Consider the following 26,084-nt stretch of genomic DNA (forward strand, 5'->3'; position numbering starts at 1 on the left):
ATTTCATTTTTTTTATATTGTGGAGTATTTGAACCCATGATTTTGTGCGATCATTGACTATATTTCAAATCCACCACACATCATGGCCATCCATATACACTGCCCAAAAAAATTAAAGGAACAATTTGAAAACACATCAAATCTCAATGTGTAAAACTATCATGCTGGATATCTATACTGTTATGGACTGTGTAATATGTTAGGAGAACATAAGGATGCCCCATCGTTTGATGGAGATGAAAATGATCAACCTACAGAGGACTGAATTCAAGGACACCCCCAAAGTGAAAAAATGATTCAGCAGGCTAGTCCATTGTGCCTCCCAAGACCATCACTTATCCACCACCAAAACTGTCACGCTGAACAATATTACAAGCAGCATAACATTCTCCACGGCTTCTCCAGACCCTTTCCCATCTGTCACATGAGCTCAGGGTGAATCTGCTCTTATCTGTGAAAAGCACAGGGTGCCTGTGGTGGACCTGCCAATTCCTGTGTTCAATGGCAAATGCCAATCAAGCTCTATGGTGCCGGACAGTGAGCACAGGGCCCACTAGAGGACGTTGGGCCCTCAGGACACCTTCATGAAGTCTGTTTCTGATTGGTCAGAAACATTCACACCAGTGGCCTGCTGGAGGTTATTTTGTATGGCTCTGGCAGTGCTCATCCTGTTCCTCCTTAAACAAAGGAGCAGATACCTGTCCTGCTGATGGGTTAAGTACCTTCTATGGCCCTGTCCAGCTCTCTTAGAGTAACTGCCTGTCTCCTGGAATCTCCTCCATGCTCTTGAGACTGTGCTAGGAGGCACAGCAAACCTTCTGGCAATGGCACATATTGATGTGCCATCCTGGAGGACTTGGAGTGCCTGTGCATCCTCTGTAGGGTCCAGGTATTGCCTCATGTCACTAGCAGTGACACTGACCCTAACCAAATGTAAAACTACTGAAAAACAGTCAGAAAAGATGAGTAGGTTAAAAAATGTCAGTGGCCTCCACCTGTAAAACCATTCCTGTTTTGGAGGTTGTCTCATTGTTGCCCATCTAGTGCACCTGTTGTTAATTGCATTAACACCAAAGCAGCTCAAACTGATTAACAACCCCCTCTGCTACTTAACTAACCAGATCAATATTCCACGAATTTAATTGACTTGATGGTATACTCTGATTAAAAAGTATTCCTTTAATTTTTTTTTAGCAGTGTATTTCTGTTCAGTCCGATAAGAGAATTAAAAATTAAAATAAACTGAATCCCATCTGAGAGCTTTATGCAAGTTGAGGGACTACAATGCATATAGTGAACATCATGGTTTGTATTTGAATCTTGAATTTACCAGGAGCAAAGTTTTTTTTTTGAATGTCATATTTAAAGGTCATGGTTGATCAAACATTAGTTATTCACAATCAGATGCACTAGTTCAATAATCCTGAAGAGTTTTGTATAACGTGTAAACCACTTCTTCAAATCAGATGTGGTTCTTGACACTCATGGAAAAATAATACGTTGCTTCAATAAGGTAAGAAATCTTTCAAATTATAGAACAAGTCCAATTGATTTCAACATATACTAGCTATCTGTTTACTGTTCCTAGCTGTATATTTGCTAGGGGAGGACAACAGCAGCCTTCCAACCTTTACACAACTACAAGTCACATCATGTCTATTCCTCTGGGGGTCTTGCTTGTATTTTTGTAATGATTGGACATGTAGTTTCACAACAGCTGGAGTGGCACAGCTGGCCACCTCTGATTAGGGTGATTTCTGTAGTCCAAAATGCTAGATGAGAATGGTGCTAGGTAGTACATAGGATAAGAGGCAGACATAGTTATATAGTGGTGCTTACTGGAATAGATAGAGTTAGATGTTGTTACTGCTATCTGACCGCTATTGTGCAATGTTGCTGGATGGCCAATTAGAGAACAAGCAGAAGTCAACTAAGGAAATAGAGATAATGGACAGAAGCTTATAAATGTAATAAAACAGAAATAACATCATGTTACTTTTAAACTTATAACAAAAAATTAGTCCTAAAAAAATATGAAAAATATATTAATATTGAACTTACTTTTTATTATATCTAATCTCAATAAATATAAATTACTAATAATATTTTATTTTGAAACTATAGGAGAAGCAGAATATGGATGTAAGCCATGGTTGCTGACGCCTCTATCGAATCCATAGACTTTGGCCGAGGTTAGACATAATAGTGCACATATCCATACCTATACAGTGATTGAGAGGATTTCCACATTCCAAAAACTGGTGGGCGTTACAGCACTCCTCACAACTGGTGTTAGAAATACTGGCACTCCTGGATGCCTCTGAGGATTCTTTAGACTTTGGAATGGTTCTGAATAAGATTCTGAGGAACCCGATTCCCTGAGTATTTTGTTTAATTTTGCTTTTTACATATGATTACTGTTTTATGTTTATTATTCATAATATTTATATTGTTTAATGTACAATATGTTTAAACCATGAATGAATGCTGTGTTTTTCAGAATAACAAAGAGGGACGACTGATTATTTTAGTCTTTCTGTTCCTGTTCTTTTCAAGTTGAGTCCCAGTCACATTTTCAAATTTTTTTTCCTTTTAAAAACTGTTAATACATTTTCAGGAAAAGTAGGTCCAAAGCTCTTTTGGCCCTACTTCTGTGTATCACAGGAGTTCACTTTGTTCTGCACTCCTGTGACCCGTTTTCAGCTGACTGTTGGCTAAAGTCCTCTATCGACTGATGTCAAAGAGCCGGTGCGGACTTCAGAGAGATCCCGCCTTTAATGTCGGGATCCACCTAGATGCCTAGATCGACAGCTGGCTCAGCCTCTCAGCCTTAAGAGCCTGAGCCAACCCCCCCCCCCCCCCCCGTGAGGAATGAAGGGCCAGAGCGGAGAGCCAGTTGCTGGCTCTCTGCTAAGTGAAGTACCGAGTGACCAGTGCATCAGATATACAGTATAACCAGATTTGTCCAGCACGAGATGACGACAGCTATTTTGTCTCTACTCAGTCAATCCATTGCTTGAACTCTTATGAAAAACATAATAATTGGATGAGCTAGTAAGTCAGCGGCATAGATGTGAGCATTGATTTACAGCTTACTTCCAGCAGTTGTAATCAATAAAACTCTCCTGATGGTGATATGATGCCTGAAATAGACAAGAGATCAGTACACCTAGGGTTCTCAGATCCACCTCCTCCATGGCACGTTCTGTTAGTGGGAATGCATCCTGATTCAATTGAAATGGGATGTGCACAGAAGTATGCATCACAGTGTCCACAAGGACGCAAGCACACCCTTTTCTTTCTCTTCAGCTCCTCAATCTCCAAATCCTCAGGACTAGTGTGCTACTGCTGAAGGCACCAAGCACGGTAGAGACCAGGGGCGGACTGACAACTCGTGGGGCCCCCGGGCAATAGGGGATCATGGGGCCCCTGTGTCCTTGCCCAAACTCAAAAAAGCCTATGAAAAAGGCACCAGGGGCATCTCATGGGGCCCCCTACTGACCCCAGGCCCTCGGGCAGTGCCAGAGTTTCCAAATGGTCAGTCCGCCCCTCTACAGGGGTTTAGTATTTGCGAGATGCATTAAAAATTACTCTGCAGAATCACTAGAGAGGGTATCTTAGACAGGTAGAATGCCATATTACCAGATGGACTTGTTTAGGTTCTAGAAAGATTGCCATGCCACCATTAAAGTGGATAACAATGGTGGATTTTAAATGAAAATGTGGACACTAGACCATTGTTTGACCTTTGGCAGGTCAGCCTGTCCTTTGCTCTCTGTGAGGAGGCAGGATTTCTGCAGGCAGAGGGAGTAACATTCTGTACATGATGGTTATATTTCTTATTGTTACATTTTTATAAAAATGGTTATGTGTAGAATGAAAGCAAAATTCTGTTTTCACAAAAGGACTAGAAAAACTTCATTGCATAAGATAAGAACATTTTAACAAAAATATAAAAAAAAATGGTGATAGCATGGAAAGAAGAAGGACATGGCCACTGTATCCCTGGTCAGCCAGGGGCAGCACAGCCAGGGGTAGCATTGGCAACTATCATCTTGGATAAAATATTCATCTTGGATTAAGTATTCGGCTCTGCATCATCTTGGATTAAGTATTCGGCTTTGCATCATCTGAATAGCTTTTCTCTATCCCATCACAGGTAAAGTTCTGTGAGCAATATCCATCTGTACTATCTACCATGCCATGTATGATTGCTAATTGACACTGCTGTGCTATATGGCAATCTATATATGGTAATCTATACTGCTTTCAAAATCCACCTCTAACTGAAGCTGATTCATTACTATCAATGCTCTTATTGGTATTTTTTGCTGCTTCCAAAATCCTTAGCTCTGTCCATATTACTATGATGTTTATTTTGCTCTTATCGTCTAACCCACATTTATGAGCCGATCCTAATCTTTACAACTGCACCCTCCTATTTTTAACACTCTCATTAACACCCTCTCACACAACCCGTCAACTTTTTTATACCTTTAACTCTCTACTTCGTCCTTCATTACCTCCACCCACTAACTCACTTACTGTCCAGGAGATTGCTAATCACTTTAAAAATAAGACTGATACAATTAGTGACGTGATTTCCGCTGTACAGATATCTCCCTCACTCTACACTCCTTGTCCACCTGCACAATCTATACTTCCTTTGTTTAACCCAGCTACTATAGAAGAATTTAGTGAACTTTTTTCTAAAGCCCATCTAACCACCTGTCCCCTGGACCCTCTTCTCTTGCGAATACTATGGTCACCCTCTGGCTCTATCCTTCACTATTTAACTCATATCTTCAATCTTTCCCTTTCTACTGGCATCTTCCCCGAATCTCTAAAACATGCGCTAGTTACCGCCATACTTAAAAAGAGCTCACTGGACCCCACCAATCTTAGCAACCGAAGACCCATCTCCTTACTCTTTGAACGTCTAGTCTACAACTGACTGAGCTGCCAGCTCATTGAGAATAACCTTCTTGATCCCCTTCAGTCTGGATTTCGCCCACAACACTCCACAGAATGGTCACTATTCTGTACTCTTATTCTTGGACCTCTCTGCTGCCATTGACACAGTTGACCACCCCCTCCTCCTCAAAAAAACTATTTACCTGGCCTCTGTGACTGTACTCTCCATTGGTTCAAATTTTACCTATCTCACCGCACCTTCAGTGTCATTTACAGCTCTACTTCCTCCTCTCCTACTCCTTTTACTGTCGGGGTCCCCCAAGGTTCTGTCCTTGGACCTCTCCTATTCTCGATCTATACTTCTTCCTTGGGTCAGCTGATAGCTTCCCATGGTTTCCAATACCATTTCTATGCTGATGACACACAAATCTCTCTCTCTACTTCTCAAGTCACCCCATCAGTTTCTTCATGTATCAACAATTTACTAACAGACATATCAGACTGGATGTCACACCACTTCCTAAAACTCAATTTATCCAAAACTGAGCTCATAATATTTCCTCCCCCATGTGCCTCTTCCCTTGATTTCTCGGTCAGGATCAATAGCACCACTATCAACCCATCACCACATGCCAGGGTGCTAGGGGAAAGCCCGGATTCTGAATTATCCTTTCAGGACCACATCCCATCCCTGTCCAAATCATGTTGCCTTAACCTCTGCTACATCTCCAAAATACACCCCTTTTTAACCAAAGATAACACAAAGCTTCTAACTCACTCCCTGGTTATCTCTCACCTCACCTACTGCAACTCCCTCCTCCTTGGCTTACCTTTACATAGGCTATCCCCCATCCAATCTATCATGAATACTGCTGCCAGGCTCATCCACTTTACCAACAGTTCAGTGTCTGCTACCCCTCTCTACCAATCACTCCACTGGCTTCCACTTGCCCAACGACTAAAATTCAAAATACTAACAACTTACAAAGAATCCACAACTCTGCCCCCAGCTACATCACTAACCTGGTCTCAAAATATCAACCAAACCGCTCTCTTTAATCCTCCCAAGACCTTCTGCTTTCTAGTTTCCGTGTCACCTCATCCCATGCTCACCTCCAGGACTTCTCCCGAGCTTCTCCCATCCTATGAAACAGCCTACCCCAATCTATCCTACTATATCCTAATCTATCTACCTTTAGACGATCCCTGGAAACCCTTCTCTTTAAAGAAGCCTATCCTGCTTCTAAGTAGTAAACTGTTATTTTTTTCCTCCATCAGCTCATCCCCCACAGCTATTACCTTTTGTATTACTCAGCCCTTCCTCTTAGATTGTAAATTCTGTTTCCTCTTGTACCAAATTGTATTATAACTGTAATGTCTACCTTCATTTTGTAATGCGTTCCGTAAACTGAGCACTATATAAAGCCTGTATACAGGGGCACACTGACCATTTGGAAACTCGGACACTGCCCGAGGGCTGAGGTCAATAGGGGGCCCCATGAGATGCCCCTGGTACCTTTTTCAAAGGCTTTTTTGAGTTTGGGCAAGGACACAGGGGCCCCATGAGTTGTCAGTCCGCTCCTTCCTGTATAATAATATTAATAAGCGCTAACCAGCAGGGCCCTCTGTTTCCTCTTGTACCAAATTGTATTGTAACTGTAATGTCTACCTTCATTTTGTAAAGTGCTGCGCCAACTGTTGACACTTTATAAATCCTGTATTATAATAGTAAAAATTTAGAGAAGGCCGTACGTGTATAATATGCACATTTATATATATATATATATATGTACATACATATACACACACAGGGCTTTTTTTTCAGCAGGAACGCAGTTCTAGCACCTCTGGCACGGAATGTATGTAATGGAAAAAGGTGCTGGGGTTTGCTAGAGGGCCTATTGATGCTGGCTGCTGGGGGATCTATTGTCACTGGTGGGAATCTATTTTTGCATTGGGGTCTGTTGCTGCTGGGAGGGTCTTATGTTGCTGGGAGGGAGGGATCTTCTGTTTAGGGAGGAGTCTATTGTTGCTGGCTGCAAGGAAATCTGTTGTTGCTGCTGGGGGTTTATGGTTGCTTGGGTTGGGTATATTGTTGCTGGGTGGTATTTTGTTGTGGGGGTCCATTGTTGATGGGAGGGGGTCTATTGTGTGGGGGATGTCTTGTTGCTGGCTTCAGGAGATCTACTGTATTTTACTTTTTTTTTTGTTATCATTAACACATTACATACAAATTACTTAGTACTACAAAATGATACTTGATTCTGTATTTTACAGAAGGGACAGTACTGGGAGGTAGGTAGGGAGTGGAACCAAGGGACAGTGCTTGGAGATGGGTAGGGAGTTCCTGCACCTATTCTCTGAGAAGAAAAAGACACACACATTCTACTGTTAAAACCTGTCCTTTTGCATTGCTGTCAATGCCAGCTCTCATAGAGCTGAGAATTTCAGAACATAAAATCCTGTCCTCATCCCAGCTTCAAACACTAAAATACGATAGATATGTCGTGATATCACAGATTCTGTCACTATCACAAATTATCTCACATTCATAAATGTACTAAATAGCTACTATTGCAGTTTTTTCCATTTTGTTAAAAGTAAAACTAAAAATGAAAACCAAAACATATAAAATGATTGTTGAAATTTTTTTTATGAAAATTGTGTCTTGTTTCAAAAACACATACCACACACATCCATTATATGATAAATCTATTTACTGGAAGAATAAAAAAAATAATAATTATGAACAATTTACAAAACATGTTTGTTTTTATCAACATTATATTGGTACTTACAATACTGGGCACTTTTACACCCTTCCTGCCCAGGCCAATTTTCAGCTTTCAGTGTTGTCGCACTTTCAATAACAATTGCGCAGTCATGCAACACTGTACCCATAAAAAAGTATACTTTTTTTAAACAAATAGAACTTTCTTTTGCTGGTATTTAATCACCACTGAGGTTTTTATTTTGTGCTAAATAAACAAAAAAAAAACATTTCTTCATACATTTAGATCAAAATGTATTCTGCTACATTTCTTTGGTGAAAATATCCCAAATTAGCGTATATTGCTTAGTCTGTAGGAAAGTTATAGAGTCCACAAACCATGGTATATATATATCTGACAATCGATCCGTGTACTGACGGCCAATCTAATTTTTTGAGGCCTGAAAACTCCAGCATAGTACAAACACCTCTCAAATTACCCATTTTTGGAAAATAGACAGTCCAAGGTATTAAGTAAGAGGCATGGTGAGTTTTTTGGAGGTTGTAATTTTTTTGTTACAATTTTTTGGATAATGTAGAAATTTAAAAAAAAAAAACGTTTTTTCTGCATATTGTCACCAGTCCAGTGTGATTATATAACTGGTGTGGCGGTGATCAGGGACACTGACTGGTGACAGTATGTAAAAATATATATTTGTTTTTTTCTAATTTTTCTATTTTTTTTTATTTTTATTGCATTCTTTTTTCTACAATTTTGTTTTTCAACACACTGTGACCACAATACAATGTTACCATAGTAACATTGAACTACTCTGGGTAAATTGATCAGAATTTTTTTCTTTTTTTACACATTATGATCGCGAATACCAATGTATTTCATTGATATGCACTGAGATGCAATCATTGTTACTGAATGAAACTGATTCATTCAGTCTATTGTTGTGATTAGCTATAATTGGGCAAAGCTCATCATATGATACAGATGGGCTGTGATTGGCCTTGTCTGTACCATGTGACTGCTTTGATCAATCACAGCTAACAACACAATTGTATACAAGGAATGGCATGAAAGGAAGCCATCCATTGTATGCAATCGACATGTGATCTGCTGCGATTGGTCACAGGGGTCACCTGACACTGGCAAGGGGTCGGTGTAGCGATATGTCATCAGCTGTATCCCGTGGACAGATCACGCCGCAGCTCGGCTGAATAAACCCCCCCACAAGTAGTACAGTGTCACCATGGTGACACTGTACTGCTAGGGTGACAGTATGTAAAAAATATATATATATATATATATATATATATAAAAAATGTAAAAAAATTTTTAAAATTATAATTTTTGGTTATAAACTAATTTGGCTTTTTTTTTACTAAAAAGATAAAAACGGAATAAATTTTGGCCAAGATTTAAGATGAAATATTATATATTCGCAAAATTTTATAAGAAAAACACTTTTTTTCAAAATTTGTTGACTTTTTCATGTACATAGCAAAAAAAATAAAAATCCCAGCGGTGAATAAACACCACCAAAATAAAGCTTTATCTGTCTCAAAAAAATGTTAAAAAATTCATATGGGTACAGTGTTGCATGACCGCGCAATTGTCATTCAAATTGTGATAGCGCTGAAAGCTGAAAATTGCCCTGGACAGGAAGGGGGTAAAAGTGTCTGGACAGGAAGTGGTTAAGGAATGGCCTCAGCCACAGTACTGGCCATGCTCTCTGATGTGGTTCACCCCGCCCACCGGGGCTTGGTCACAGATGTTTTCTTGGCACACTTTGGGCCCCTTAGTATCAATTGAGCATTGTTTAAACACCACGGCCTACCTGAGTATTGTTGCTAACCATGTCCATCCCTTTATGCCTACCATATACCCATCTTCTGATGACTACTTCCAGCAGGATAATGCACCATGTCACAAAGCTTAAATCATTTCAACTGGTTTCTTGAACATGACCATGGGTTTGCTGTACTCCAATGGCCTCCATAGTCACCATATCTCAATCTAATAGATAACCACTGGGATATGGTGGAACAGGAGATTTGCATCATTGATGTGCAGCCGACAAATCTGCAGAAACTGCATGATGCTATCATGTCAATATGGACCAAAATCTCTGGGTACTGTTCCAAAAACCTTGTTGATTCTATACCATGCAGAATTAAGGCAGTTCTGAAGGCAAAAGGGGGTCCAACCAGATACTAGCAAGGTGTACCTAATAAAGCGGCCGGAGAGTGTACAGTGCTCAGCATAAATTAGTACACCCCAACAGATATATCAGAAAACCTTTTATTTCCTTTCAGAATCAACATTTTCTATACTAAAAAATACTCCCACAAATGCAGGCCATTGATTGCAAACAAGATTTGTTAATTTGCACGAACAACAAAATTTTTCCTAACAAACTCATTCAAGACCATATTGCAAAAATGAATACATCCCAATGAAAGTCTTAGCAGCAATGCTAAATTTTAGAAAACAAAATCCTAATTAACAAGACTGCAACTACAGGTGAATCTAATTATTCATTAAACAGGGGTCCAGCAGACAGTTGATTATAAAAGAGCATTACTTAACAAAGAAAACCCTTCCCATTTCATGCTGTCAGCAATGGCACCACATGGAAAAGAAATGTCACAAGGCTTGAGAAATAAAATAATTTCTTTACACAAAAAAGATGAAGGCTACAAGAAGATCAGCAAAGCTTTATTTATCAGTCAAAATACTGTAGCAAAAGTGATACAAAAATTTAACAAAGATGGAACTGCAACCATCGCACAGAGACGTCCAGGCTTTCCACATTGGTTAACACCTCGACAGGAGCATCTTCTGATGAGAAGGGTTGAAAAACATTTCCATGCAAGTTCACTGCAGTTAGTGAAAGAAGTAGAAAGCCAAACTGGGGAGATGTGACAATACGGCATACACTGCAGAGGAATGGCATCCATGGGTGTCATACACGAAGGAAGCCTCTCCTAAAGCCCATGCACTAAAAAGCCCGCCTAGAGATTGCCAGGGCCCATGCTGAAAAAGAACACTACTGGGACTCTGTACTCTGGAGTGATGAGACCAAGATAAATGTTTTGGAACTGATTACTTAAAAACTGTATGGCATCCATAGGTGAAGAGTACAAAGAAAAACGTATGGTGACTACAATGAAACATGGTGGTGGCAGTGTCCTTCTCTGGGTCTGCATGAGTGCTGCTGGTGTCAGGGAGCTACATTTCATTGATGTTATCATGAATTCACAGATGTACTGCTCTATATTGAAAGAGAAGATGCTATCATCACTCAGTGCACTTTTCCAACATGACAATGATCCAAAACACACATCCAAGGCCACTGTTGCATTTCTGAAGAACAAGGTGAAAGTGATTCAGTGGTCAAGTATGTCTCCTGATCTGAACCTAATCAAACACCTATGCGGAATTCTGAAGAGACAAGTCACTCATCCATCCAGTATCCAGGCTCTAAAAGAGGTATTTCTTGAAAAATGGAAAAAAAATCAATGTTGCAATATGTCACCAACTTATTCACCCCATGCCTAGAAGACTTGATGCTGTCCTTACAAATCATGGAGGTCATACAAAATACTAGATGTAGTAGTTTCTGTTGTGGGGTGTATTAATTTTTGCATACATTAATTTGAGAAAAACTGAAGATTTTGTAATCTAAGTTATATTATTAACCTTACTTTCATGTAATGAGCAAAACAAATGTTCTATAGAACTCAGTTTTGTCAAAATTTTGGAAATAGTTCTTTTGTTCATTAAGATATTGACTAAAATCTTACTTTTCAAAAGGGGTGGACTCATTTATGCTGAGCACTGTATATACACTCACTGGCCACTTTATTAAGTACACCTGTTCAATTGCTTGGTAACACAAATTGCTAATCAGCCAATCACATTACAGCAACTCAATGCATTTAGACATGTAGATGTGTGAAGACAACTTGCTAAAGTTCAAACTGAGCATCGGAATGGAGAATAAAGGGGATTTAAGTGACTTTGAAAGTGGCATTGCTGTTGAGTATTTAATAAAAACCTGCTGATTTACTGGGATTTTCACGCACAACCATGCCACATCTGTCACGGCCTACTAGTGTAAAATCCACCTCTGTACCAGTGATCCACATCTGTCACGGTCTACCAGTGTAAAATCCACCTCTGTACCAGTGATCCATATCTGTCATGGCGTACCAGTGTAAATTCCACATCTGTAACAGTGATCCACATCTGTACCAGTGTAAATTCCACATCTGTACCAGTGATCCACATCTGTACCAGTGTAAAATCCACATCTGTCACGACATGCCAGTGTAAAATCCACCTCTGTACCAGTGATCCACATCTGTCACAGCGTACCAGTGTAAAATGCCACATCTGTACCAGTGATCCACATCTGTCATGATGTGCCAGTGTAAAATTCCACAACTGTACCAGTGACCCACATCTGTCACGGTGTACCAGTGTAGAATTCCACATCTGTACCAGTGATTCATATCTGTCACAGTGTACTAGTGTTAAATCCACATCTGTACCAGTGATCCACATCTGTCACGGCCTACCAGTGTAAAATCCACCTCTGTACCAGTGATCCACATCTGTCACGGCCTACCAGTGTAAAATCCACCTCTGTACCAGTGATCCATATCTGTCATGGTGTACCAGTGTAAATTCCACATCTGTAACAGTGATCCACATCTGTACCAGTGTAAAATCCACATCTGTCACGACATTCCAGTGTAAAATCCACTTCTGTACCAGTGATCCACATCTGTCACGACGTACCAGTGTAAAATGCCACATCTGTACCAGTGATCCACATCTGTCATGATGTGCCAGTGTAAAATTCCACAACTATACTAGTGCTCCACATCTGTCACGGTGTACAAGTGATCTACATCTATCACAGTATACCTGTGTAAATCCCAAATCTGTACCAATGATCCACATCTGTCACAGTGTACCAGTGGTCATCCATATCTGTACCAGTGAACCACATGTGTCACGGTGTAACAGAGTAAAATTCACCACTGTACCAGTGACCCACATCTGTCATGGTGTACCAGCGTAAAATTCACATCTGCACCAGTGATTCATATCTGTCACAGCATACCAGTGTAAAATCCACATCTGTACCAGTGTAAAATCCACATCTGTCACATTGTACCAGTGTAAAATTCTACAACTATACCACTAATTTACATCTGTCACTGCATACCAGTGATCCACAGCTGTACCAGTGATCCGCATCTGTCACGGTGCAGCAGTGTAAAATTCACATTGGCACCAGTGATCCACATCTGTCACAGCGTACCAGTGTAAAGTTCCACATCTGCATAAGTGATCAACATCTATCAAGGTGTACCAGTGATCCACATCTGTACCAGTGATTCACCTCTGTCACAGTGTACCAGTGTAAAACCCACATCTGTACCAGTGATCCACATCTGTCATGATGTACGAGTGTAAAATTCCACAATTGTACCAGTGATCCACATCTGTCACACTGTACCAGAGTAAATTCCACATCTGTACCAGTGATCATCCATATCTGCACCACTGATCCACATCTGTCACGGTGTACCAGTGGTCATCCACTTCTGTACCAGTGATCAACAATTGTGACGGCCTACCAGTGTCAAATCCACATCTGTCAAAGTATACCAGTGCAAATCTACTTCTGTACTAGTGATCAACATTTGTCATAGCCTACCAGTGTCAAATCCACATCTGTCACAGTGTACAAGTGCTCATCCATCTCTGTACTAGTGATCAACATCTGTCATGGCCTACCAGTGTCAAATCCACATCTATCACAGTGTACAAGTGCTCATCCATCTCTGTACTAGTGATCAACATCTGTCATGGCCTACCAGTGTCAAATCCACATCTGTCACAGTTTACCAGTGTTCAATATCTGTCACACAGTACTAGTGTAAAATCCACATCTGTACCAGTGAACATCAAAATGTCTAAAAAATTATACACCAGCGAGAAGGCTTTCCAGATACTGTGTATGATGGACAAGAGTAGCGGGAAACTCTCTGTCAGACTCAGATTCTGAGTATGAGCTAGTTGAAAGTAGTGGGTCAGCAATGGATTCTAAGGAGGAGAAAGTCCAAACAAAGAGGTTCAGGAGATCTGAGGAGGAGCTTGCATCCACCAGTAGCGAGTACAAGCAGCGCAGCACTAAACATGGGACTGACCAAACAAACAAAAAAAAAATGTCCATGCCTACTGGTCTACCCAGCCTATACATCATATGCCAGTCTGTTCATCTTGTATGCCCAGAACACGCTATGAGATGATAATGAGGTTTCATTTCAATAATAATACCCAGTGCCCTCCTCAAAATCATCCAGATTATGATAAGCTATTCAAAATTTGGCCACTAATCAACTTTTTTTTGCTGTACCTTCAAGGAAATGTTTACCCCTGGCAAAAATATTTGTGTGGATGAATCCCTAGTTCACTTTACTGAAAGGCTTGGCATCAAGCAGTATATCCCCAGTGAAAGGGCCAAATATGAAGTAAAATTCTACAAAGTATGTGACAGGGCCACAGGATATACCTATAACTTCAAAAATCAAACTGAACAGGTGCATGGCTGAAGAATTTTGTACTAGGTGGGCAGAGCATGATGAACAAATGAGAGATTAGTTCCACATTAGGTTTACTTTTGATTGACAGTGTATGGCAGTGGGTACATCCATAGCGTTATTCAGTTCAATAGCAGCTTTCAAATCTGACTACTGCTATGCGCTGTCAATCAAAACTAAAGTAAACGTGATGGGGAACTAGTCTTTCAGCTCCCAAACAGGGTCCAGCAATCCAGTGACCAGTCATTTCCAAAAAAAACAGGTATTTAAATTTTTTTGAAAAGGACATCACCCTTATCCTTGGTTCCTTTCTTTACATTCAGCTTGCAGTAGAGAAACCTCCCAGACAATAGATGAATGAGGCAGGAGACAGAGTCCCATGCAGAAGCTGTCACATACATTGTGGCTCCTCAGCACTGACATACCCCACTCTGAGTACAGGTTTACCTCTATACACAAGCGCATAATTGGTCTTTCACCATTTTCACCAATGACACATGTAATTTTGTGTCTTGAAATGTTTGGTATGTATTTACTCAACGTAACCACAAACTTTATATTACTCCACAAAAAGGGTATTTATTGTGTTTGTGTTCACCACTGCATTTTGTCCTGTAAACAGGGGCTTATCTGCTGCAAGGCAAACAAGGCATTTGACTTGGGCGGCATTTTTCAGGGGGGCAGCACCGCCTCCAGGCAGAAGGACCCAGTGGTGTCTTGGCAGTGCTCAGCTTCGGCCGTGTTCAGACGGAAGGGCTTGGGCGGGCTCAGCTGACCCTCTCCTGTATCCTGTCCGCGGCCTCTGACCGCCTCCTGGATCCTGTCCGCAGTCTCTGATCTTTTCCTGTCCACAGTCACCTGTAGCCTATACAGTTTCTGACCATCCCCTGTACTACGGCTGCAGTCTCTGATCTCCCCCTGTAGTACGTCCACATTCTCTGACCTCCTCCTGTAGTACATCCACCGTCTCCATCTGTGAGGGACACAACTGTGCTGAGAATATTAGTAGCCATAGGCGTTATCACCTAACCATGTAATACTACGACGATGCAGGTAAGATGGTAAAAACATGCAGTTAAAATGTGTACTCATGGAGTTCCTTGGAGTTCTGCTCTTCATGAAAGCATTCTTTTTGGAAATGCTTCCTTCAGGTGGGTGGGTGTGTGTGTGTATGTATATATATATATATATATATATATATATATATATATATACACACACATACATACATACATATACACACACACACACACACATACATATACACACACACACACACACACATATATATATATATACACATACACACAATTTTAAACAGCATTAAATTAAAATCAAGACTACTGTTCCCATAGTGACCAGTGTGTTTCCTTTTTTTCGTGTTCCCAGAAAAGAAAAGGATAATACCTGACTGGTCATCATGAGCAACAACTCCACCAGTTTCTCTTTCCTTAATGACTCGTTCACAACATAGGTGCAGAAAAACTGATGGAAACTGATGTGCAGATTTCACTTGCAGAGACATCAGTTTCCATGCGTGCTTCAATGAGTTTTATACATTGCAGATTCCTTGCAGAAAAAAAACTGCACGATACCAGTGTTGTGGTGTGAACAGGGCACAGAGAAAACACAAAATTGATTTTTTTTTGTGCCCTTGCAGAACTTGTGCAGAAAAACTGATATCTGTCCACCATAGTGTGAACGGGCCCTTAGATGCCTTCTTTAATGTAAACAAAGGAACTTTTAGTTACTCTCCCACTGCCCTCAGAGATTTATCTGTATTTCCTCCAGTAACTTCAGAAAATTTTTGCCTATGCAAAAAACTTGATTCCAGGACTAAACTATTTACAATACCTGTCAAAACTGTCACGGGCAAAAACTAAAAGGTTCTGTACTTAGACTAAATTTTACCTGTAGGCTTCCTGTTATTAACCATTTGTCCTCCAGAGGATATACCCCCCTTCCGGACCAGGCCATTTTTTGCTTTACGGCACTGCATTACTTTAACTGACAATTGTGCGGTCATACAACATTGCACCCAAATTAAATTTGTCCTTTTTTTCTCCGACAAATGGAGCTTTTGGTGGTATTTGATTGCCGATGCATTTTTAATTTTATTGCGCTATAAACAAAAAAAGACCAACAATTTTGAGAAAAAAAAAACAAGATTTTTGACTTTTTGCTATTAAACATACAGTAAAAAAATAATTTTTAAAATTCTAATTTGATCATAAATTTAGGCCAAAATGCAGTCTGCTATGTCTTTGCTAAAAAAAAAAAAAAAATCCCAATACGTATAAATTAATTGGCTTATGTGAAAGTTATAGTGTTTACAAATGGCAGTATAGATACTGTAGATTTTTTTTGGTTTATACTAGTAATGGTAGCACTCAGCAACCTATTGCGGGACTGCGGCAGGCATTCTGATATTGGGGGGGGAACTGTCACTGACATCCCCAGTGACAGTAATACAGTGATCGGTGCTAATAAAAAGCACTGACACTGTACTAATGGCACTGGGCAGGAAGGGGTTTACATCTGGGGTGATCAAAGGCTTAACTGTGTGCGGTTTTACTGTGTGCTTCACTGTATCACCACATTGCTTTGTATGGCTCTGCTATGAAGGCACTGACAGGGGAGAGATCTGTATTGTTTACATACAGGTCTCTCCTCCGTCAGTGAGACTGAGTGAACACTGGCCGCTGGCGGGGAATTACCGGCCGGGACCCGGTGATTGACAGCTGAGGCCACCAATAGCGGCACAGGTAGGGCCCCCTACCCGGAAATGCAAGATCACCTATATATACACACACGTGATTTTGCACAGCCCTGCTGCCCTGTAGCAGTGTTTCTGCTATAGAGCGGCGGGAAAGAGGTTAATATATATATATAATTTAAAACAAACAAAAACACCCCTTTTGGCTGCTGGCCGAAATGAAAAAAAGCACCGATACAGGTGTCGAAAAAACCCCGGCTACTCGCCGCCACCGCCAGGCGCTCAGTAGTTCTCAGCCTTACCTGAGAAACCATCAATCCCGGCGCTGGGCATAGAGATGAGTGAAGGAAAGATGACCGTTACTCATCTCTATGCCCTTGGAGGACTGGAGCGGTCACTTCCCATTCATATGTAGTGGTGAACATATATGTAGGCCACGCCAACATATGTAAGCTGTGTTCAAACCACACACGTGAGGTATCGTCACAAACGTCAGAGCAAGAGCAATAATTCTTGCACTAGAGCTCCTCTGTAAGTTTATACTGCTAACCTGTAGAAATTTTTAAAGCATCACCTGTGGAGATTTTTAAGTACCACAGTGTCACGCCATTCCACGAGCGTGCGGAATTTTAAAGCGTGACATGTTGGGTATCTATTTACTCGCTGTAACATCCTCTTTCATATTTAAAAAAGAAATTGGGGTATATATAGTTTTTTTTAATCAGTGTATTTTTTTCCAAAAAATATATATTAGATTTTAAAAACTGCACATATCGGTTTCGGCCAAGTGCATTTTGAACTTTCGTTTTCGGCACCAGAATTTTCTTTTCGGTGCACCACTAAAACAAACAAGGCCTCATGCACGTGAATGTGTTGGGAATCCAATGTAAATTGTGGGCATTTCCACATCTAGCAGATACAGCTGCAGTGTACAGCAGATATACAATGTACTTGAGTAAACTTGCGCAAGGTTATGAATCCCAGAATGCACGCAATCTGTACTTATGCAAGCACAGCGTATACTCACATACAGCCATTCACTACTATGGACAGCTGTACGCTGAGGCTGTCTCTCCTAGTCACGAAACGTGTCCGTAATTCGTGATGGATACACAAAAGGACCCATAAACATGGAGCCTAAAGAAATTCCCTGTACATCTACTGCATAAGTGGCCATATACAGTATATAGCATTACCAAAATTCCAGGCCTAGGTGCTTAACATCAGCAAAAGAAAAGAAAACCCCTTTGACTTACCTGCAAATTTTGTATCTTGGAGTAGACTGGATATTCATAGACCATGGATTATAGACTGGTACCTTCAAGTGATTGGACACTGGCACAGCTTTGCTTGACATACCCCCAGGACATACCCCCTATCACCCTACCTCACTCCCTCATAGCTCAGTTTTTAGCATACAAATCAGTGTAAGGGTTTGTTCATACAGATGTTGACACTTGTCTTGCATGCAGAGTGCATTTGTTATTGTGCCCGCATCCAGTCTGAGCTGTGCGAAGGCAGCCTATAGAGGTGGATGCAGATGAAGCGGCTGCATGGACAGAGCTGCATGTCAAAATTTGACATGCGTCAAGAGACTGGTGTACAGATCCAAACCACACAGTCTAGTTCTAGGACTGAAATGCCTGTGTTCACACCAGCCAAAGAAGGATTTCCAAGTAGAAGTGTTTCTGGAAGAGTCTTTTCTTGCTTTTAGCAGAGTAGGGATAACACCCCTTTGTCTTTTAAGACCTGGGATTCAACAGACATGCCATTATGCCTGTTAATGAGATGCAGGAAGGAACAGGGGGCCCGAGACAGAAGATCTGACTTGTTTGGAAGAGGCCAGGGATTTTCTCCTAGAAATTGGGTATGTCTGGGTACCCGGTTCTCGTGGACCAGTTTGGTGCAATGACAATCACCGGTTTCTTATATTGCCCTATTTTACCGAGTAGTCAAGGCAGAATTCACACTGGTGGATAGGAGTATATTAACTGGAACAGGGTCTAGGGAATTATAGTATCCAATGCCAGTTCTAGTGGATCCTTGGCCCTGACTACAGAGGTAACTTCTGGGTTATACCTGGAGGCTAGGATGTCCACATCTGGAGTTCCCCATTTCTGAAATAAGAGATTAAAGATGTCGGGGTGAAGGACCCATTCCCCTAGGTCCAGGCGATGACAAGTGAGGTAATCTGCTTCCCAATCATCCACTCCTGGGATGTGAACAGTAGAGAGGGCTGCAGTAAAAACATTCCATAAAAAAACCAAGGAATTAAGTCGCTTACATGTGAAGCAGCTGCCAACCCAGTATCGTGCAGGAGCATGATGTCAGAACTAGAAACTCCTCCCCGACATGTTTCGTCCAACAGAAGATTATCAATAATTTCTTGCTTTTCTATGGAATGTTTTTACATTGAATTTTAACACTACACTATTGGAGATTTATTTGCTCCTGGTGAGCTTTATTTCACCCCAGCTCGGTCCCATCAGATATGGATAATGGGAAGCCCTGCATACACATTGATGATTTCTGACATGATATATAGGCATTTATGCTGTTGTAATGGCAGCCACCTGTTCAGGTGAATTTTGAATTCACAGGGAGATGGTGGCGAACCTCTGAACACTGCACGTGAGAGTTTTATGCACATTTAATTTAGTGGCACTGCACATTTTGATTGCTTTGAATTTATATGGGTTTGTTATACTACCTACACTACTCTAACATGGTGACCACTTTCATTAGGACAAAATGGCATAGATAGAATTTAATAGTTGTGATCTGAATAAGTGGTGAGGGGAAATGGGGACAATTAGGCCTCTTTTACACGGGCGTTCCATATGTCCGTTTTTCATCTGTCCATTTACGGATGAAAAACCTCCATGTATTTCTATGGACTTGCGGATGTAAACGGATGAACATCTTTTTATATCCGTTAATGTCCAAATCCTTTAACATCCGTTTTTTTGAACGGAAGAAAACCCTATTTTATTCCGCAAAAAAACCAGAACGGATAAAAAATTGGATGTCAACAGACTGTATGCAGCCCAGCAGGTCAGGAATGTGCCCTTTCCTGAACCATACCAGGTCACATGCCCTTAACATGGGGGGGATGAGTTTTTAGTTAAAAAAAAAAAAAAAATTGCCGGCAATTAAAAAAAAATTTGGTGTGGTGCCCCCCCTCCAACCATACCAAGCCCTTCGGAACTGGTTTGGATTTTGGAGGGGAACCCCCACACCAAAAAAAAAAAAAGGAGGCGTTGAGCCCCCCCCCCCCCAAAATCCATACCGGACCCTTATCCGAGCTTGCAGCCCAGCAGGTCAGGAAAGGGGAAGTGAGCGTGCACGAGTGCCCCCCCCCTCCTGAACCATACCAGGCCACATGCCCTCAACATGGGGAGCTCCCTCCCAAAGCACCTGGTCCCCATGTTGATGGGGACAAGGGCCTCTTCCCCACAACCTTGGGCTGTGGTTGTGGGGGTCTGCGGGCAGGGGGCTTATCGGAATCTGGAAGCCCCCTTTAGCAAGGAGCTCCCAGATCCCACCCCCCATGTGAATGAGTACAGGGTACATGGTACCGCTACCCATTCACAAAAAAAAAAAAGCTGTAATGTGAAAAAAGAGGAGACATTCTTTGACAAGTCCTTTATTAAAAGAAGTAAAATAAAAGAATGTCCCCCGAAGTAGATCCAACGTTAATCATGATGGCTGCCGCCGCCGCCGCTCCGAAATGTCAAGCCAGCTCAGAGGCAGACGGCCGGGGGCTAGCGTTGGTAGCGAAGCCTTTTTTTTTTTTTTCGGAGCGGCATCGGCGGGCATTGTGATTGACATTGCATCTACTTCAGGGGGCATTCTTTTATTTTCCTTCTTTTAATAAAGGACTTGTCAAAGACTGTCTCCTGTCTTTTTTCACTGTACAGCTTTTTTTTGTGAATGGGTAGCGCAACCATGTACCCCATACTCATTCGCACGGGGGGGCGGGATCCAGGGGTTTCCAGATTCCAATAAGCCCTGTGCCTACAGACCCCCACAACCACGGTCCAGGGTTGTGAGGAAGAGGCCCTTGTCCCCATCACTCGCCCCCCCCCCCTTTCCTGACCTGCCGGGCTGCATGCTCAGATAAGAGTCTGGTAAGGATTTGGGGGGGGGGGGGGACTCAACACCAATTTTTTTTAAATTCTGACCTAAAAATCCAAACCAGATCCGAAGGGCTTGGTATGGATGGAGGGGACCTTACGCCATTTTTTAAAATTATTTTTTAATTGCCGGCAATTTGTTATTTTTTTACATTCAGCTGTCAGTGGGGAACCCTGCTGACAGCTGATGACTAAAAAAACAGATGAAAAAAATGGATGTAAACTCATCCATTTTTATTTTGAAAAAAACTTGACTGAACTGAAGAAAAAATAAAAAAAAACAGAATGCCCTTGTGAAAGGACCTTTAACAGAATGTAAACATTTCCCATGAACACTGGCAGGTGTTTTAACCATTTCCTACTCTATCTAAATCTATCATTTAAATCCATTTTGGCCAGCACACTTAAATGTTAAAAAGGTCTAAACCAAAAAAGTGTTCACAGCTTTCAAATTGTAGCCGTCAGCATTTCACTAACACAGCAACAAATGTACTTACATGTTGACAGACCTATGCACATCAACAAATATTTAACTTGAGTTTATAACTGGTTACAAAACACAAGCTGAACTGTCGTGAATGAGGAATTTACAGAACATCTCCCTAACACTTCTTTTTGAAGAATTCAAAATAACAGGGGTACTAACGGTTCCTAGATGGGATTGAGGAACTCATGGGAAGGGGTAAGCAGAACTAAAGCTTGGAAACACCACACTAGACTGATTTATGGAAAACTCTACTCTCAGTAAAGTTGACCTTTCAGTAAACCCCACACCTCCAAGTGCAGCCGGCAAGGTAAGCACCTTTCTCCATGCCCCCATAATCTTCATTTTGCAGTCCTTCCCACAGTTTATGCAAGAAAAAAAAAAAAAATGTCCATGCTAGGTCCTTTTCCCAATGCACAAGTGCACCACATTCCTATTGAGGCCATACATATAGCTGAAGGCTGCCATGAATAGTGCTCATTCAAAGGAATAAATATGGCCATAGTACACCAAGAAGAGGACACAAAGTGTGTGCAGTGGTGAGAAGTACCGCACAGTGAAATTCACAGTGGGGAGGAAGGTACTTGATTTACTAAAGTACAGTTGTCCTTTACAGACTGAAAATTGCAGTAACCAATTAATAATGTTACAGCTAACCTGGCCTCATGTCAACTATAAGAGAGCATTCACATGGGGAAGTAAGTTGTACGTGTGGACAAATTACCTGCAGTTAGGGACAGATGATTTTGCTCTGGATGCAGTTCTAGCCCAGGATTGATCATGTGTCTCTAGTCTGTCTCCAGTTTTAAAATAAATATATATTATTAGAAGTATGAAAAATTTGTACTTTCAACACAAACCGTTAAAAGCTGAATCTAAAGTTTTAATTTAATGTCAGTGATGGCAAAGAACACATGAAATGTGTGTTTTTAATGCATAATAATCACAGTGGATAGCAGCTAAGAACATGAAAAAATAGGAGAACCTAGTATTTTGCATTGTGATTCTGAATGTTGATAAAAGATGGTGATTTCAGACATCTGATGTTTTAAAACTTTTACTAATTAAAAAAAGAAAAGAATAATGCATTACACTAATTTTTCCAAACTATATTTGTGTGGCAGCAAAATATTCGGGTAGCGACGAAAGTTTGTAAACTGTATTTAAATCTCTTTTTGTTCCCAAAGTGCAAAATTGCAAGATTCCCACAAGTTCAGTAGTGCTTTTCCTGTAAATAATCCTTCATTTTGTTTGGCAAAGGGAGTTTCTGAATCAGGTCTATTCGGGTGTACTGACGTATGACGAATCGGCACAGGTACTGCAATGAACGTACCTGCATAAATCGTGATACTGGATTTGTCAACCTAACTGGATAAGTGGCCGATCCTGGTACTCGGGATCTGGAGTAGCAAAATGCTCCATTTTCAGAGTCTCTGATGGAATGTTCTATTAGATCCACTATAGAGGTATGTCCTTCCACATCTGGTTGTTCATAAAAGCTAAATCTACCATTCGAATGTTCAATTCTAGTGTGAAGTGTTTTGCTATGAGAACGAAAACTTAGGCTTAAAAGGTAACGATCATCAGAACTGTCTCGAACCAAAAAAGAGCCATCCAGAACATTGGCCAGTTTCTCCTCTGCCTCCCAACGTGTTATAGGCCCCCAGTACCAACCTTGTTTGGCAAGTTTTTTAAGCTCCTCAGTAAGACTAGTGACTACCATAGGACCACTATGTTGTACAGAGTCATAAACTCGACCCACACCCGGAGCAGTACTGGGATCAAAATTCAAATGGCACCTCATGTTTTCAGCCATGTGTGCATCTGTGCTATTAAGTCCTGCAAAGTTCCTTTGGACTTGACTATTTTGTACTGGAGGTAGTAATGGTGAAAGTGGAGGGACATCATTGTGACTTCCCCTGGAGTTCTGAAACAGTACTCCATTAGTACTATGCAACAGACCATTAATAGACTGGTCAACAAAGATGTCCGGAGCCACCACTACATCCGGAGCCACCTGACTTTCTTCTTCGTGAAAACTATTACTTCCAATATGGGATGGTACTGCAGAAACTTCCATCGGGGATGAACTGTCCAAACAGAAAGTGCGTGACCCTTCCAAAGGATACATTCCCTCATCTAAAGGCACAGTATACTGAATATAGTCCTGAGGCATAAGTCCTATAACTACAGGCACATGTTCATTAATATGTAGATGGAGATCTCCGTTATGAGATTCTGTATTTTTCATCACATTGCTTTGTTCCTGAAAGACATTATCTGCTTGCAACTCATGAAAGTCCTTTCGAACGCCATTAAGTGCAGGGCTTGGAGTGGTGGAGTGAACCAATGCCTTCACCTTGACTTCCATTTTTATGCAGGTCTCTTCAGAATTTGTTGGTCGCAAAGGCCATGGCGTTGGACTGTAATGGTGGGTTCTAAGTGAAGTTGATCTTAATGATCTCTGAGATCTTACATCTTTGAAAGTTATAGGTGCAGATGAAGAAGAAAATGTGTCTTCTTCTGCTGAGTTCACAGATGTGCTTCCCTTTCCTTTTTGTTTCTGCTTTGCTGAAAGGCGTCTTTTTAGTGTTCCCATCAAGCTCTCGCTTTTTGGCCTATTTTTGCCACCTTTCTCTTCTTCGTTGTTTATTTCACATCCAGTCAAGTCTTTGCCATAACAACTGCCAAACAGAGAATCATCTTTCACAAAGTTATTGGTCAATGAAGGCTGCTGTACCATTACAAAATCATTATCCTCTTTGTTTTTATTCAAGTTAAAAGACTTGCGAAATGTTTTCAGACTGATTTTCTTCATTATGGCAAGCAATCAAGTCTCGTTGCTTTTGGACTCTTCCAATGGATTTGCCCTAGCACACTGCCATTAATCACTGCTTCTCCTCTTTGTGTAAATGGCGTCATTTAGCTTCTGTAAGCATCACCTGTGAACACAAAAAACATATGTAAAGAGTCAGATGCAATGGCTCAAAACATTTGCACTGCTTTGCATGTCAACATTCCAAGCTTTAACAACCTAGAAAAAGCTCTAAAAAAAGCAGAAGTTTGAGGCAACAATACATGGCTCATCCTTTCATATGTATTGTACCTGCTTTGTCAACCCCCCATTTTAATTACTTCCTTTAATAAGCCAAACTTTAATATTTTACTGGGCCTTAAGGTCTCCTAAATATGTCAATAAATGTCACATAATTGTGATCTCTCCAACAGCATGATGCAGTAACCTTATGCTAAAACATTACAATTTCTAAAAAAACAAAAAACATGCACACACCTATCACTTGCCTGACTCCTACTTCTACACACCTGCCTCTTCCATAAAACCCAATAACTTGCTTAATCCTTTGCTTTCCGCATAATCATTTCAAAGATCAACTTCTTCTCTGGCAATGGATCCCACCTTACACCAAGTTGCGCTCAGTTCTTTCCCTTTACCTCAATCACACACACTTCTCTTTTATTTACTCTGAAAAGGGTTACTTCTTCACAAAGATTTCTGTATATTACAATAGATTAGAAAAAACTGCTATACTTTGTGCCAAAACTAAGCAAATAATAAGTTCACCTGAATCGCCAAAAAAAATCTTGACCATAACCTAGAATGAAAATAAAGATGCTGTAAATTTACCATTAGTAGAGCAGTAGCACTGTGGTAATACGCATCATGGCAGACCCCAGGGTACAAATCCAGCTACAGGAATAAGTGGACTAAAAAGCGCACATACACAATAGGAACAGGAACAGAATTCGGCTAAGACTTCTCTTTGCAAAGGCCGTGTGGAGTCAAAGGATCCAACAGAGAAGAACTTGAGAGCAGGACTAAGTGACGTTTTTTGGAAGGTGGCTGCTACTTTAGGGGGCAAGGAAGATATTTAAATGTCAATGTATGACAACATTTTGATATATCTGTAAGCTGGTATACAGTGCAAGACACGGGAATCGATTCAGAGACCATGGGTAATATGCTGCTACCTTCAGGTGAATGGATACTAGCAAAAGCTTTGCTGGGTCCACTTCCCAGTGTTCCCCATATAACCTCACCCAATTTTAAGCACCAGTTTGCAGAAAGCAATAGAGATCCAAGAAAAAAAGATGGGATTGACTTGTGTCTTGCACTATACTCCAAGACACAAAAACATATATATTTTTTGGACACTATATATTTATTTTTAATTTATTATATCCATATATTTTATTAATTTATATATTCACATTGATTTTTTATTTTCAATATAGATTTTTTATCTAATAATTTTTTTGGATTATATATATATATATATTATTTGAGCACATACTGCACTTTAAATATATTATAGCTCACTTAAGCAATTAATTTAGTGGAGCGCGACACAAATCAAATATATTCTCATTTTTTTTTTTTGTTAAACCTTTCTGTCGCAAATGTGCGCACCAGAGACTGACGCAGTCTTCCATTTTGTTAAGAATCTCCATGTTGTCCCTCATTGGGCCAAA

The 26,084-nt window shown here is 40.8% G+C and overlaps 1 protein-coding gene across 2 annotated transcripts in view; it reads right to left on the bottom strand.

Annotated features, from left to right (window-relative positions):
- Positions 1 to 22,634: 22,634 nt before the first annotated feature.
- The window catches only part of SOCS6 (suppressor of cytokine signaling 6), a 49,708-nt gene continuing 46,258 nt past the window's right edge, over positions 22,635 to 26,084 (bottom strand). For both annotated transcript variants that reach the window (XM_089664018.1, XM_089664010.1), the window contains exon 2: positions 22,635 to 24,535. In XM_089664018.1, coding sequence (XP_089520144.1) covers positions 22,807 to 24,411 — 1,605 coding nt within the window. In that variant the 5' untranslated portion in view covers positions 24,412 to 24,535 and the 3' untranslated portion in view covers positions 22,635 to 22,806. The remainder of the gene's footprint in view (positions 24,536 to 26,084) is intronic.

Source organism: Staurois parvus, unplaced genomic scaffold (genome assembly GCF_062004578.1).
Source record: "Staurois parvus isolate SC_StPar_1 unplaced genomic scaffold, SC_StPar_1.0 ptg000045l, whole genome shotgun sequence".
Classification (NCBI taxonomy): domain Eukaryota; kingdom Metazoa; phylum Chordata; class Amphibia; order Anura; family Ranidae; genus Staurois; species Staurois parvus.